The 15,422-nt window shown below is 44.6% G+C and overlaps 1 protein-coding gene across 8 annotated transcripts in view; it reads left to right on the top strand.

Annotated features, from left to right (window-relative positions):
- The window catches only part of ptprt (protein tyrosine phosphatase receptor type T), a 287,747-nt gene that overhangs the window by 110,095 nt on the left and 162,230 nt on the right, over positions 1 to 15,422 (top strand). For all 8 annotated transcript variants that reach the window (XM_046385023.1, XM_046385025.1, XM_046385022.1 and 5 more), the window contains exon 8: positions 2,960 to 3,253. In XM_046385023.1, the coding sequence (XP_046240979.1) occupies positions 2,960 to 3,253 (294 nt within the window). The remainder of the gene's footprint in view (positions 1 to 2,959; positions 3,254 to 15,422) is intronic.

Below are 15,422 nucleotides of genomic sequence, written 5' to 3'. Positions count from 1 at the left end.
TGAGTCTCTGTTCAAGCAGTTCTGAAACACAGTTAACAGGCTGCAGTTCGAGGAGGAAGACGAAGATTTTGCGTGTTTAGTCTGTTTATAACAAGTCTGTTTATAATCTGCGCACCAGGTTGCAACTTGCATTGCGGCGTTCAACATGTTGTTTTCTGAGAAGCAGATTTTTAGATTTCCTCTAAACAAGTGAAGGAAATTGCAACAGGATGAGACCGTTTTGGCTTCTTCCAGTGAATTCACCCTAAAAACTCACTGGAAAAGTGAAGTGCTCTTTTAGTAACACTGAGAATGAACCATCCACAAAAGGTGACTCGCAAAAGGAAAAACAGCACGTTCTGAAATCTGAAGCCTTTGTTGGCAGGATAATGAGGACAATTTATTTCTCTCGTATCTGTGTTTTTTTTTTTTTTTTTTTTTTTTTCTTTCTTATATTTTTGGAAAGAATCTGCTGGCACTTCAGAACAGCAGCAAAGTTTCAGGAACGTTAAGATGGAGAACATAACTGGACTTCGTTATGGCTGGAGCACATATGCATGCAATGCACACACAGCATCTCCCACACAGAAGCTTATTGTCTCTCACTCTGCCCCACACACACACACACACACACACACACACACACACACACAGCCTCCATATAGTTGAGATGGATGAGTGTGCAGTGACTGACAGTTGATTCATCGGTCCCGCAGCCACCATACATATTCTAATGAAGCCTTGAGGAAAGCAAAAAAATTTGCAGAGTGAGATCAGGACTTCACTCTCAGACAGCGGGAGGAGAGGGGCCATTATTCTTAGCTAGCATAACGTAGCTGTCAACTGACAAAGCACCTGCCACAGAGAGACAGGAAAATAAAAAAAGAGAGATTTATCCTTAGAATCCAAGACTTCAGTCCTAAAAGGACACTTTAAGTAGCAGCTGTTTGAAAAGCTTAGATGGGGAGTTCATTTTCAAAACACTGCGTACAGTGGCCTGCTTGAGTGGCCGGTGCTCAATCATACATACTTTCCCAACCTGTTAATATAATCAATTTATGGAGCCTGTGTAGGCTGTTTAAAATGGAGCTTCGGGGTCAGAAAATTGAAATGCCTTGAACCTGCATTCTCTTCTGGCTGTTATGAAAAGAAGTCCCAAAGGAAGATGGCGACGGCCAAACTCGATGCTTCAAAATAGCAGACCAGCAATCAGTGGGTGACGCTGCGTCTATCATCTGAAATGTGTGAAAAAATACAGAGACAAAAGTTCATTTAATTTTAACAACTGCAACGTAAATTCGAGCAGCAGCTTTAGACTCAGGAACTCGTTTGTCCTCCTGGCCGTTAGACTCTACAACACATCTCTCTCTTATGTAGCATATGTTAGTTTATTTAGTATGTTTAGTCTATTCTTCCCACTAACAGTTAGGCCTTGTTTGGTTGTTTGTTTGCTTACTTTTGACTAACCTACACTGCTGTAATGGGCTACTGGAGCTCCATCAAACACGAGTCTGCCCTCAGTGAGCGTGTCAGCGCTGCTGTCCAAGGTGCTGATCCTGGGACTGTCAGACCAGCAGCAGGAGCTGTCCATGGTGACCAACAGAGGAATTACTCCCCTGCCAACAGCTTCATCTGTTCCTGCTGGTTGTCGTGACTTGTGACATCATTTTGTTAGTTGATACCCTAACAAAATGATTCGCCTCACGCCGCTGTCCAGAGAGCGTGGAGTTTCAGAGTCTTGTGTGAGATGTGTTTGTTAATGCCCAGCCTGCACCAGTGGAGAGCTAATTTAATGTAGCTTTGTACAGATATGTCCGGAGAGTAAGATGATAACTTTTACAAAGCTTAACTTAACTAACTAAAGATAGTATTTATTACTTTATATAGTATGTTTGAGGTATTTGCATGATGTTTTCTTTTAATTTTCTCTTCTATTGTGTGTTTTGGAGCTTTTTTGCCCTCCTTTTTGTCGTTCATTTTGAAAAGTCTCACTTTTCACATGGATGTCGGCCGTCTCATTTTGAAAAGAAGCTGCAGTGTGGAGTTTGGTTTTGAAAAAAAAGAAGAGAGAGGAATAATAAAACATCCTATGCTTTTAGGCTTGACAGAGGCCATTATTTTGAAGTAGCATAATGTGGAGGTCTGGTGGCAAAGTAGCTGTCAGCCACACGTCAGCGGGGTGATGGATTAGCGCCACAGGTGGAGAGCTCGCTCGGTGAAATGTGTCCTTTTTTAGCTGTTGGTGGCAGCTGTTTTCAGTGCAGAAAGTTAAACCGTGTCTCCTTGCATTTTACATTCACGTCACATTGTATTCATGCCTGTGGCTGTGGTGGCAGAATAAGCTTTTGACTGTTAGATCACACTGAGTCCTTTACACACATGTAACACACATCACATTGAAAGAGTGTGTGAGTGTCAAGGTTTTAGCGTCTGACTGGAGTAAACCTGACAGACCCGACTGAAACTGATACTGACTGATAGCAATCAGTTTGAAAATGTCTTTCACTCTGACACCTTTCATCGGGTTTGTGGATATTTTTACCGGACGGAATCAATCGAGGTCTGAAGATAAGAGGAGGAGGATAGGAGAAGCAGGTGGTTCATAAAACACCACATAATGAAATGATGCATTTCAAATTGTGTTTGTTATTTTTGAAAATTACACTGAGCCCGCTGAGGGTTGTACAACACTCATTCATTTGTTCGAGTGTTGCGCGCTGATTGGACTTTAACACAGTTTTCGTGGTGGAAGATGAGTTCTGTAATGTCTTCTAATTCACCAGTGACGGGCTCAGGTGGTGCTACAGTTACAGTCAGGACCAGGTGATGTATTCGTTTTGTGATTGGCTCTGAGACCGACCCGTACGATTTAGCAGAAACAAAATGTTTTATTGACTTTTTTTCCCCCCAATTGCTGTACTACAAACGAAAGAAAAATCTTAATCTTCGCTGACTAACCACCTCTGTTTCCATTTCACAGCTCCACCCACCCCCATCGCACCACCTGAGCTTCTGGCCGTCGGTGCAACCTACCTCTGGATCAAACCCAACGCCAACAGCATCATCGGCGATGGACCGATCATCCTGAAGGAGGTGGAGTACCGCACCACCTCTGGGAACTGGGCGGAGACCCACGTGGTGGACTCCCCCACCTATAAACTGTGGCATCTGGACCCAGACGTGGAGTACGAGATCAAGGTGCTGCTGTCCAGACCGGGAGAGGGAGGAACGGGGCCACCGGGGCCGCCGCTGGTCACCAGGACCAAATGCGCAGGTGAGTGAAGTTTACTTCTGTTTTTGGAAAGTTGCTTGTTTGCTTTTTGGCTTCTGATGCTGAGGATGACTGTGGCTCAGAATGGTCATGTGATGTTGTGGTGATGCACCGGTCAGGGTTTTTAGTACCCACATGACCCATTATGAGAACCAGGTCCATCCTCTATCAGCACAAATACTCTCTAATCAACCACTCAAATCCGCCCAACTCACAAACCACCAACTTTGTGAAAAGTATTGGCAGGAGTGTCCTGTCAGGAGTGACGACTGGACAGGACGCTGATTGTGTTTGCATGTCTGAACATGCACCAAACTGCCCTGACGTCTTTACTCTGACCATGTTTTGACTTCAGAGCATCAAACGGTGAACCCAAAGCTGTTTTATGTTTCCTGTGTGGAGGGAACTAAAAGGAATAAACAGCCAAGGTGAGAGAGCACAGCTGAGCCCCACAAAGGCCTGCATGTTGTGAGGACACACAAATCAGCATCTCACAGACAGAATATAATAATGTTCTGTGTGGTCGCAGCTTCGGCCCCAGTGAGTCTGGTTGGGTTTGACGTAGGCGTTGTGTTCGTGTGTGTTGCGCTGTGGTCCTCCGTGTGTGTGGCAGAATGTGAGTACTGCATTCAGAGCGATTGGGCCTCCAGGTCCAGGACTCTGCGGTGCTCTCCAAGGTGCTGGTCCTGCTGCTGGGAGCTGCTGTTTGTCTTTCAGGTCAACCTGCAGGACCCACTGGTTATGGGACGACCTGCATGCTGACATAAAACAGCTGCTGTGCCCTCATGTCCTGTACTCAAAGTATGACCTGAATACTCAGTCATCAAACAGAACGTAGCCACCGAGAGACTGGAATACAATAAAACGTCTCGAGTGAGGCTTTTGCCTGAGTGATCCCACAGAGGGAAGAAGAAGGAAACGTTTTACAATTACTTGTTCTTGAGAGCATGAGCGCAAATCAAAGAGGATGATAATTGGGATGTTAAGAAGGTCCCCCAGATGAGCTGAAGGAGAGGTGGAGTGCAGGGTCTGGAGGAGGAGAAGAGGAGGAGGAGGAGGAGGAGGTTAGGTGGGGGCAATCATGGCCCATAATGAGGATCCCAGCGGGGGTGTAAGGACACAACAAGTGGCAGTTCATTTGATAAAGTGACAGTCCATCAGATCTCAGACGGACTGTGTGTGTGTGTGTGTGTGTGTGTGTGTGTGTGTGTGTGTGTGTGTGGTGAGCCCAGTAGGAGACCATCGTCACCAGCTCACTTTCTTTTCTCCTCCACAAAATGTCCTCCCGTCTTTCTCTCTCTCTGATGGTGTTTTTCTTCCTCTCCTCATTAATTCGACCTCCTTTGACCTTTCTTCTTCTTTGTGCTTTAATTGTGACTTCCTGTCTTCCTCCCTCTTCTCCTCCTCACTCTGTTGCTCCTCTGCTCTCTTCCTCCTGGTCTTTTCCTGGCTTTCTTATCAGAATCAGAATTCCTTTATTGATTCGCAAAGGGAAAATCTTCTTCCTTACAGAAATGATGTCCCTTTTCCTCGTTTATCTCTTGCTCTTTATGTTATCTGTACTTTTTAAACACATCTTTCTCTCGTTCTGTTTCTTCTTTCTTTGTCCTCCCTTTCACTAAACTCGTCATCTTTTTCCATTCTCTTGTCTGCTCTCGCTCACTTGCTCTTCCTTGCATTCACCTTTTCTTTTTCTCTCTGTAATTCTCACTCAGTCATTTTCCTCAAGAGCTTTTTCTGATGTGAAGAAAAGAGACAAAAGCTTTTGTCAGGGATTTTTATTTATTTATTTATCTGAGAGGAGTGGGGATGGAGGGAGGAGGAGAGGAGGAGAAGTTAATGAAAGAGTGAAAAGAGATTCTGCTCAATCTTCATCTAACCTTTGATTCACAGAGGAGATCCATTTGAATAGTACTGCTTCCCTCAACTATTTTGTCTGTTAATGACAATGCCTTTGTGCGTGTGTGTGTGTGGATGTGTGTGTGTGTGTGTGTGCGTGTGTGTGTGTCTGAATATGTGTGAATATGTGTTATCTTCTGTCTGCTCACTGGAACTTTTACTCTTTTGTAATCAGCAGGTGAAAATGATGTGCTAACAGTACACACACACACACACACACACACACACACACACACTCACTCACTCTCTCTCTCTCTCTCTCTCTCTCTCTTTCCTTCTCGAGGATGACGTTCTGCAATATTTTTTGTATTGTCAAACAATCCACTCAGCTCTCAGCCTCCAACCTTCTCTGTTTCCACTCAAGACGTCATAACAACAGTAACTGCAGTGACTGCAGTAGATGAACAAACGTTAGTCGAGCAGGAATACACTATTTTCTCCGTGTGTGTGTGTGTGTGTGTGTGTGCTGATGAAGGAGCAGTCGCTCAGTGCTCAATGATGTGTTTGTAATAGTTGGACAATACCAGTTAGCAGGATCGATTCAGTGTCGGTTTGGGTCATTTCATGGACTCAGAAAAATGAAAGTATAGAATCAGTTCATCAGTTTGTCTTTCTCTTCCTCATGTCTCCGTCACCTCTTACTCCCATCCTCCCTGTTCAGTTTGTAAGCTTGAGTTAAACTGGTGCAGATAGATCGATAAGGAAAGAATAAGGAAAAATATGCAGAGAAGAAGAAAGAAAAGCAAAGCATAGAGATGTGGAGAAGAAGACAAAGAGGCGGAGAACAAATGTGATCAAAGTGAGTCAGAAATGGTTGATGTGAAGTGGAGTGGGACAGAGGTGATGGTCACTGTGTGTGTGTGTGTGTGTGTGTGTGTGTGTGTGTGTGTGTGTGTGTGTGTGTGTGTGTGTTGGCCTGTGTTTAAAGCGCAGTAGAAAGGAACATGTGTTTCTGGGCTAGTGGCGCTGTGTCGAGCTGTCACATCCATTCACGGGGTGCTTTGTGTGTGTGTGTGTGTGTGTGTGTGAGATGGGATTGGAGCAGACAGGTATGACAGATGTTCAAAAGCCTGCCGGCTACTGGCAGTGTTGGTGTGTGTGTTTGTCTCCACACCTTCTGCGTTCACCTTTCTGTTCCCGTTAGCTTCGACAGAACCGCTCAGGCCTCGCAGCCCCATCATCATTTTCAAGCAGCTCAACTCCATTCATTTTAATATCCGATTTATTTCAATACCTGGATGTAACTTTTGTTTCACAGTCACCGGACCTGTTAATGTCATGCCATTAGTGTTGTAAGCCGGATCCTCTTTCTTCCAGGCAGCCAGTGCTTTCATTTTATTCTCTCGTGATATCAAATGAACTGACTCGACATTTGTTTTTTTGTTGGGGTTTTTTTTGGAAGGTCTTTTCTCACAGTTTAAGGTGGAAACATTTCAGCTTTTCTACTTCCCACGTAGCATTGCTGTCAAACGCCAGCAGGCAAAAACAAACATGTTTGTTTCTTTTGTTCCTGGCTTCCTCGCAGCTCCTGGTTTGTTTCCTGGCTGCTAGCATGAGTTAGCGTATGCAACATCATTACGGCTAACAGCCTGACTGCTGCCCAAAGCAAAAAAACGCTGTAAGAATCCCAATTTAAACTAGAAACTCTGATGTCAGCACTGTGATAGTAAAACACTCTGTGAAGTTGGCAATTTTTGTTACTTCCTGATCTCATAAAAAGAAGCCAACTGAAGCTACCAAACCTCTTCTGTGATTGGGGTTCTCCTTCTGCTGCAGCCTTTCCACAGATCCTCTGGTTGTTCCACAGTTACCTGGTGACAGTCACCTGGGACAAAAAGAAATTCCTTCCTGTTTGGTTGCACAGTTGCAGACAAGCTTCCTTTGTGGCTTAAACCGGGCTGGCATTTTTTGTGGAGAAATGAGCCTCCACTTTACAGATAAAACGCTCATTACAAATATGTTCTCTGAGAGATTTGATCCCTGCAGATGCTAATTTTCCTGAGAGTCAAGACATTAAACCCCCTAACTGTCCTTTTAGTTTCTGTCACTGTGGAGTCAAGTGTCAACAAAAATATAACATAACATCAGTGCATCATTATGGGGAATTATTATTAAGAATTGTGCTTAAGTTGTTGTATTTCACAGGAAACAGTTAAGGCACCAGATTGGTTATTCCTCCAACAGTTTTGACGGTGCTGATGAACAAAACAGTGATGACAATAGCGCACATACCAGCGAGGAAGCTGGAGAGAAAGTAACTGAGGCCTCGGTCGCTCTGGGCGGCAGTAGAGGAGGACGTCCCAGCATCGGAGCGCCAACAGACACGATTACTCTACTTTCAGCGCAGTTGAGAGACGACACAGTTTGTAAAGTCTGCATGATGTTCCGCTCGTGTTGCTCTGTGTACAAAAACGTGCTGCGATTCAACTTTTAAAATAAGGAATGGACTCTTTGTGTTGGCTGCCCTACAGGCTACAAGACACTTGAAGTAATATTGGGGAATAAGACAAATAAATGCCTTCTGAATGATATTCTGCAGGGATCTGACACACATTAGGGGCCTGCAAGTCTAACTGAGCAGTTGCTGTGACTTCTTCATTATGTGGAAATGACACAAAATGTGCCTTTCGTCGTCCTCCTGTTGTTCCGCTGTTGTCGTGGATGCTGCTGCTGAGTGCCAGGCAGCCGTCGCTCAGAGGATTCAGGCCGCATCGCCGGCGACTGGTGCTGCAGGGGCTCCAAGGAATCCGACAATGACTTTAACCATGTGCCTCCTCTGGTGCAGAACATTTGCGAGAGCGTTGTGCAGAGTGGATCCGGGAGTCGAGCTAAAATGAGCTCTCCATTTTGCTGGAGGTGCAGCGAGGACGCGGCCTTGATGAGTGAGTGATTTCATCATGCGATGCCGCCCTCTCTGCCTCTTCGCCTTCGCTTTCTCTCACTCCCGCTCCTTCCTGGTAATGCTTCTTTACTTTTCAAGGCTTTCATTTGGATAATATTTCTCTGTGCTCACCTCCTTTATCCATAAAAGACTCTCAGTGGACCAGTTGGTCCCTCAGATTGTTGTATGTGTGTAACCTCCACGGTTTCTGATTCCAGATGAGCCTCCTTCTTTCTCTGTGAAGTTAGCATCACTTCTTCGCTGCAGAGAGCCTCTCAGAACACGCCGTCCCTCCTCTCTCTTGATCTTTGTGTCTCTTCCCCTTTTTTCCTCTCCTTCATCTCTCTGCTCTCCTCCCTACTCCTCTGCATCCCCATTGAAAATATTACCTTAAACTCAATATTCCCCAAACATAAAGTGTGAATATTGGCTCTGATCCTTGTCTCCATAAATATCAGCTTTTAACTTTAGCATTACCTCTTCAAAGTGCAACTGCATCCTCCCATAATCTCCTCTCCTCGACTTCTTCTCCTCCCACCTCTCCTCTCCTCCTTATAAATTATTTTTATGTGAGAGATGATAATGTAAGTGTTGGCTAATATGTTACCCTGTAAAGATGGACTTTTAATTCACCTGCTGTGTATAAATCTGCCTTTAGTATCTTTTCTGTGGCTTTTCCTCCTCTAAGGTTTCCTTTCCTGCTCGTCTTTATGGGAGGCAGATGCTGATATGAGTGTTGGCTAATATGCAGCACTCTATAAAGACTTAATTCACCTGAGGATTATATACTGCATCCCTTCTTTCCTCTCCCCATCTCCCCCCACATTTCTTATAAAGTAGATCTTTATGTGAAGGATGCTAATGTGAGTGTTGGCTAATGTGTTGCTCCATAAAGATAGATTTTTAATTCACCTGCTGGGTATATACTGATTTGGCTGACACCACTGCTTCACCGTTCTGCCAAGCCAAGCAGTTTAATGCAGTTAAGAGGAAGCATCCTTCCTGCATCAAACATGGAAACAGTCAAATCATTCAGAGCCGAGTTTTTGCAGGTAGAAGTAAGCTTGGATCTGTTTGATTCTTGTGTTTTTCTTTTCTTCCTGGTCCCTGTTGATGAGGTCAGTTTATCCTTTAGCTGTGATGAGATGACAATCCACTGCCCACCTGCACTCAGCTTCCTGTTTCTCTGCCCTCACCTGCTCTCAGTCCGTCTCTGTCTTTTTCCTGTCCTGTTCACCGGACTTTGTTTGTCTTCTTGTTTTGCCTCATCGGTCTCAAATCGCGACACTCTGTGTCTGAGCTCTACAGGAAACTGTTATCTCTCTATTCCTGACAATTTGTGTGTCGTTTCGCACATTATCAGTTTTTTGCATGTCATTTTATGCTGGTTTTTCTGGCTTTTAGACGTGCAGGAAAGAGAAAAGTCAGTGACTTTTGTTGTGTTTGTCACATGACTTGCAGTCTCACTTTGGTTAGGTTTAAGTATTAAAACTAACTGGTTAGGTTCAGAAGAGAAAACAGTTCAGATAAGTTTACGTATGCGCTTCAAGTTAAAAATGTTACCTAAGCTGACATGTGGACATCACTTAAAATAGGTCAGCGTTTACTTTTGGTTTGACATGGGACTCTCACACTGGCCTCCTGGGAAAAAGTCCTTTACTTGTTTGACTCATCTACCACCCCAACCTCCTCAAAGTGTGGACTTTCACTCTTCATACTGCATCAATCAGTATTTTCTTTTGTCCACAACTTGTGTGCCTAAAATGACTCAAAGAAAGCTTAACATGGTCGCCATCAAATGACAAAGACTCTGATGAGTTCCTTCAGAATTCTGTTCATACTGAGGTATGGACCACATCTGGAAACTTTTCATCATCAACATCACTCCTCACCTCCTGTGATCAATGATGTGGGATTACACCTCTGAGATGTTTCTCTTCTGAAGTGTTCAGAAGCTATTTGAAACCGGCATAGTCAGGTTTAGATTCCTGTTGTGATCGATTCTCATTTTAATTAAATTTATACCTAACTGAATCCTTCCATGATATGTTAATCGATAGTTTGGTTTTCATCCAGCATTGGTTTTTCCTGTCATTAATTCTGTTCAGGCACAACTGAATAGTGGATGGCATTCTCAAATGGGAAATGTATTTTTATACAAATCCAAATTAAGTTTATCTTAATATATTTTGAAGTAAAGAGGAACACGTCTGAGCTGTCCAGGGGAATCACCAATTAATGCTGCAAACATTTGTGCATGGATAAGCACAGTATTTATTGAATTCTGTCATGCAGTGGAAAGTTTAATTGCTTTTAAGAGCAGTTTTTTTCAGTGTTTCCAATTTAAATGAAATGGTTTGCCTAAGTGGATTGAGTCGTACTTTAGACTGTGTGATTGGTTGCAATGTGATGCAGTAAGAAACAGCAAAGATGGTGCAATTCAGAGTTTTCAGCTGAGGAAAATTTGCTATGTAATCCTGCTGCTTTGTGAGAAGAGCTGAAATTTAGCGCAGTAAATCACAGTGTCTGCTGTACCTCCAGCTCTTCCTGTGCTCGCTTTGGGCTCGTTCACACCTTCTTGCTGTTCTCTGATATAAAGTTAGACAGCATCTTTCCACCATGATGCTGGACAAGCGGAAAGAAGACTTTCGCCCATCGAGAGGCTTGTTTCCAGCAGCATCACCGTTCACATGCTGGCACAAAGTGGCCAGTTCTGCTGCTAAAAGCTCCCAGTTTAGTGGTTAAGTGAAGAGGTGTCCTTGTCTCCTCGCAGCATCAATGGAAACCTGCTGTTCCTATGAGGCAGCTCATTCATTTCAGTGAACAAAAGTGAATACGTGCCTCTAAATGAAGATTCTCTGAGGCAATGTCGCGGCGTACACGTGTTGTTACCTTAGGGAAGTGTCTCTCTTATACTTTTAAGGCTTGCTGTGGTTTTGCTTTCTGATAAGACATCTAGGATGCTTTTATGATTTTTTTGGGGGGATAAAATCTGCAGGGCACGTGACTCAACCTTCATGTACTCACACTTTTGAGGTCGGATGAAAAGTCAACACGGATAAAACTGCTCCTCACGTTTGTAGAAAAGTCTTCTTTTCTCTCCCTCCTGTCCTGTGAATTAGTCCTTTTGAGTCCTTTTGAGTCCTTTTGAGTTCTCATGTCTTCTTATTTCTTCGTTCCTCAGCCTGTCAAGTCCCTGTCCTCAGTCGTCTGAGCTTTCAGTCTTTTCCAGTTTCCCCTTCCTCTCTTTTGCGGTCATTCCACATGGTTTTTCTTTTTGCTTCTCTGCAATCCAACATTCTTTTATTCGCATGCTGCGACCGACAACCACCCGCAGAGTGAATCCATCTTTTGAATCCGTTCTGATGTCTTGACACTCTTTCAGTCTCATTGTGGCTGCTTCTCGGAGTGCCCCTTTATGCTAACTGAAGCATGTCACTTTGAGGGACACATGCCACAAGTTGGCATTCGCTCGGATTCAAACACAGGACACGGTTTGAAATGAATTGTTCTCAAGTTAAATCCAAGATGACACTACGGCATCAGTCCAAACCGTCTGTGGTCACTGAGCAGTTTGGTATAATTTCTAACAGGGAACAGAACATGAAGGCAGCTCGCTCAAATAAAACCATATGTACAGCTCTTAAGCTCCTGAACAAGCATCAAAACATTACATCCCTTGTGTATATCCAGCCTTAATGACAACAATGAAATAATGAGCTGAAAAAAAAAACCCAACTGAAACTGAAATTAATGAAAAAGAGGCGAGGTGTCAGAGGAGGTGCCTCTTCAGACATGCTGAAAGCATATGACAGCCAGGCTTTCAAAAATGAGAAATTCTTAATTTACATTCACAGTGGAAACACTCTGGTTTATAGCAAGAATGTTCCAGTCAACTGAAATGTTTCTTTGAGCACATGCAAACCACTGATCCTTGTGAAATTTGTGTGTGTGTGTGTGTGTCCAAAACACACATGAAGGAGACTTACCTGATCATGAGGTTCAGTCTGATCCACTGGTCTCCTTTGTCACATACCAGTTACCCAGGTTCTGCTTTAAATGATTTAATTGGGCAGCTATAAGCACATATATTATAAAACATGTATTAAATGGAAATAGAGGGGCCTGCTAACAGGCTGCTGTGAAGGTCAAACGTCTCCCTGTGAAGATCTATGTGTTCCAGCAAAACCTCTGCACCATTACAGACCAGATTGTGAGGCGTAGTGTTTGAATGTGCCCAGAGGAACCTTAACACACATACGCATCTTTGTTTGCGTGGAAGCCAATGCCTGATCAGGTTCTCAGCAGCACCCTTCCAGTCTGGAGTTGCGTCCTTGTCAGACGGGGTTAAAAAGAGACGCTGCAATCACAAGAAATATGAATCAAACGGTATGAATCAGCCCGGTCGATATGTTTGCCTCAGAGATGAGCTGAGTCTGCAGTCTTTTCATAGTCAAAACCGCTCCATGTCTCAGGAAGAGTGTGTGAACGCTTTTCCCAGCCTCCAAATATCGGCCTTCGTCTTGTGTGTGTGTGTGTGTGTGTGTGTGTTCCCTGGAGACGGTTTATAATCCCAGTCTCGCCTGAAGTGGAGCTGCAAACGATTGGGCTTATTCAGATCACAGTTTGTTTTTGTGATGATGCTAAACGCAGTTTGAAATGAAACAGAAAAAACCTAAATGAGTTTCTACAGGACGGTTACAACAGACAAACAGATAACTCACTTAATTCATTTGATTAATAAAGTTTGGTTTGGTTTCAACAACGACATTCCCATGAAGCTCTGACAAAGATCGTGTGGCTACAGCGATAAAGAAGGAGCTCAGTTCACTATCAGAGACCATCAATTATGTGAGAATAAGGAGAGAAATCTGCAGATTGCTTTTCTGTTATCTTATCAAAAGAATTAGAGAGCCTTCATGAGAAAAAAAGAGAAAATCTCTGGACAAAGCTGAAAAGAAGCAACTCTGGCTCGCTGGTCTGAACACAATCCTTCCAAATGATTTACAGATCAGAGTCAGAGAGGAACAATCATCATCAACATCATCTGAACAGGTTTAAACCAGCGCAGTCGGTTAAAGTTCCATTCAGCTCAAACCACCCGGAGGACAACGCCCCAGCAGGCCTCGAGTTCACCTCCTCCAGTAACCAACCAGGAGCCAATGGGAGCGTAAATTGAGTGAAATCTACCCAGATACTCCAACGACAGCTCAGATCTTCCTAGTAACGGGCCTCTATTCTGAGGGCGTGTGGCACGTTCGTCATGGCGCAGCAGAAGGGAGTCGAGGGGTGTGAAGTTTGTCTGTCTGCGAGCTGAGGTGAGAACTGCTTAAAAACCAGCGACAGACTTGGAAAAACACCAAGTCACATTACTTCGCATGAAGACGCCGGCGTGCACACGGTGCGCGAACGCACGCCGCCAAACAAAGACGGACGCACAAAAACAAACCCACAAACTTTATTAACAGCCCAGAACTCGCTCGTAGGTCTGCAGGCTTTGAGACTGTGCTGAGCATGTGTGTGTGTGTGTGTGAGGCATAAAGAAACACGTGTGTGCACACTTTGTGGTTCTCGCAGCAGTCTAGCGGTTGTAATCAACACTTTAGAGAGCTGCAAGCAGGCGGAACGAGTAACACCAGGGGTGAGAGTGTGTGTGTGTGTGTGTGTGTGTGAAAGAGATGTGTGCTGATGAATGTCAGGAGAACTAGAAAAACTTACTACAACAGATGAAGAAAACAATTGCTAAACAATACACAGAGGATTCAAGCAGGAAGTGCGACTTCCCATAATCCCTTGGTGTTCTCCTGTTGGCTTGTGTGTTGGCTCTTCCTCTCTCCCCTTCTGCCCTCTGCTGCCTTTTCTCTGAGGCCTCTTGTAACAAAGCACCATGAATTGTGGGTAATAAGCTACTGTAGCGCACAGGGCTGTGACACACTCACATGCACACGCTCACACATGCACGTGCGCACTCATACACACTCCAATGAAGCAGTTTGAGGAGGAAGCCAGGCGAGCACAAAAGAAATAGAGGCTCTTTATTAGGAGAAAATGTTTTCCATTTTGCCCGCAAATAAGTTGCTCTCTCTAACTCTCACACACTCACACTCACAGTCACACACACACACACACACACACACAAACACAATGCTGCAGGGCTGTCCTTTGTTGCGAAGCCATCAGGATCCAATTTCTCCTTCATTAAGCCTGGGTAGGAGGCAGTATACAGCTGCTAGGTAGCTAGCCTTGTCCCTGTCACCACACACAAGCACACACACACACACACACACATACACACACACACACACACACACACACACTTAGAGTCTAAATGCCCCTTATCTTCCTTCCAAACCAGAGAGATCAATAAGAGCCTTGTAACAACCAAGCCAGCACACACACAGCCACAGATACACACTCATGCAGGAATAATTTTGAAAAGCGAGACAAAAAGGCCACAACCAGCACACAAACTCACAATACTCACACACACACACACCAATAAGACTTTGGTAATGATTCCCCTGAAGATCCCTCGAAGGAGAAATAACAAGGTCTCAGAGATGTGAGGAGGAGAATCATAGTTTGTGTCTTTAATTGACCCTCACAATTACCACATGAGATGGACGAACACACCAGCTCTCTGCCTCCCCCTGTCTCCCCCCTTCGCTGCGAGGTGAGACAGCACTTATGCCTGCTGTTGGCTGCAGTGAACAGAACCATACACAAAATACCAGTTGAGAGCATAACATCCAGACAGGCACAACAACTCGTCCGAACACAGAGCTCCGCTGATGAGCCGTCCACACAGAGTTCAAACAAATCTGCTCCCTCACGCACACAGCAAGACTCCCTTTCACTGAGCTAACAACTGCGGTAGTTGGTCAAGAGGGACAGCAAAGTGGATGCTGCGCGTGTGTGTGCGTGTGTGCGGTATCCAAAAGTCAGACAGGATGAAAGCCATTAAACGAAACAGGTCCAGCTTTAATTGGTGCTCTTTGGTAATTGGCCTTTTGGGGCCGATTTGCATTGTTTCCAAAGCAACAAGCTTGTTTCTCCATATCTAAGCACGGTGGGGATGGAACGAAGGAGGCTGGGAAGGGTGGAGAGGCGGAGGGAGAGGTGGTGGAGGGGGAGAGGTCAAAGAGGAGAGCAGGAGAGGCTGGTCGGATGGAGGTGATGAAGGGGGGAGAGATGGGAGAGAAAAGGGAGTCAAAGAGGAAAGGAGTTTGTTGGGAGTCGAGAAGAAAAAGAGGAAGAGACAAAACTGTATCAAGGATGAAAAAGATTCAAACAGAATCGAGCAGAGGCTAAGGGTGTGTGAAAGGATGAAAGGATGCAGAGGAAGGATGGAAACACCCTGAGAAGAAGGTGAGGAGTGGAAGAGTGAAGGAA

Source organism: Scatophagus argus, chromosome 3 (genome assembly GCF_020382885.2).
Source record: "Scatophagus argus isolate fScaArg1 chromosome 3, fScaArg1.pri, whole genome shotgun sequence".
Taxonomy (NCBI): domain Eukaryota; kingdom Metazoa; phylum Chordata; class Actinopteri; family Scatophagidae; genus Scatophagus; species Scatophagus argus.
This window is presented reverse-complemented; position numbering and strand designations above follow the sequence as displayed.